We start from the raw sequence: 1,046 nt of genomic DNA, 5'->3' as shown, positions 1-1,046 counted from the left end.
AATACAAATTTAAATGAATACAAATTTTAATCAATGCAAATTTTAATCAATGCAAATTTTAATCAATGCAAATTTTAATCAATGCAAATTTTTAATAAATACAAATTTTTAATAAATACAAATTTTAAATAAATACAAATTTTAATGAACACAAATTCCAATAAATTCAAATTTAAATAAACACCAATTTAATCCACATGGTGCTGTGACACCGTGAGTCCCGCTAGGACTGAGGGCTGCAGTGAGGCTCCCCGTGGCTGGACTCATTTCCAGAACGAGATGATTTAATGAACACGTTCTCCATGTGAGCAGAGGTCCCTGTTTGGGACAGATACTGCCCAGCAGAGCTTGAGCTGCTGTGCTGTGTTTGTGCCTTGCAGAAGACAAGGACGAGAGCGTTGCCAGGACCTTTCTGTCGGAGCTGACGAAGATGCGGCTGCGCCTGGAGGAGAGCGAGCAGCGGCTGCTGAGCCGCATGCAGAGCCCGAGCAGCGCCCGCGCGGACGGGGACAGCGTCCAGGAGAACGCCATCCGCACCGCCGAGCAGGAGGTCAGCCTGCTGCTGCCAGCTGGGCAGGGATGGAGGGGAGAGATGGACACAGGTCCAGAGAGAGCTGCAGCTGCTCTGCCTGGCTGCGGGGTTTGGGGGGATCTCGCTGTGCAGAAGGCACAGGGAGCCTCAGGGTGGGATGCTGTGTTAGGAACGGTGAGAAGAGCGGCACAGACTGTCTAGGGAGGAGTCCATCAGGAGAATATCTCTAGTTTATTATTTCAGCTCTGTTTTATAGACTGATATGTGGAAAGTACAGAAAGGAAACTTATTGGTTAGTAAATCACTACATCACCATCATTGGTCAGTGGGGCACACCACCCCCTGACTTTCTCCTGCAAAGAAAACAAGAGACAGTGAAACGACACCTGCAAGGCTGTTTTCTGTCTTTGAGGATTGTTTTAAATCCTCCCCATGAATTTCCCAGTCCAGCTTCTCAGGCAGGACTTGAGAAAGCTATGTGGTCTGTAATTCCACAGGCACTTTGCTGCCTGCT

General features: G+C 47.6%; 1 protein-coding gene across 1 annotated transcript in view; it reads left to right on the top strand.

Annotated features, from left to right (window-relative positions):
* MACF1 (microtubule actin crosslinking factor 1) overlaps nucleotides 1–1,046 on the top strand; it is a 156,033-nt gene that overhangs the window by 59,885 nt on the left and 95,102 nt on the right. The window contains exon 22 of the mRNA XM_033519639.1: nucleotides 381–550. Within this exon, the coding sequence (XP_033375530.1) occupies nucleotides 381–550 (170 nt within the window). The remainder of the gene's footprint in view (nucleotides 1–380; nucleotides 551–1,046) is intronic.

The sequence above is a fragment of the Parus major genome, chromosome 23 (genome assembly GCF_001522545.3).
Source record: "Parus major isolate Abel chromosome 23, Parus_major1.1, whole genome shotgun sequence".
In the NCBI taxonomy this organism is placed as follows: Eukaryota; Metazoa; Chordata; class Aves; order Passeriformes; family Paridae; genus Parus; species Parus major.
The sequence above is the reverse complement of the archived record's forward strand: the minus strand, read 5'-3'. Positions and strand labels throughout refer to the sequence as shown.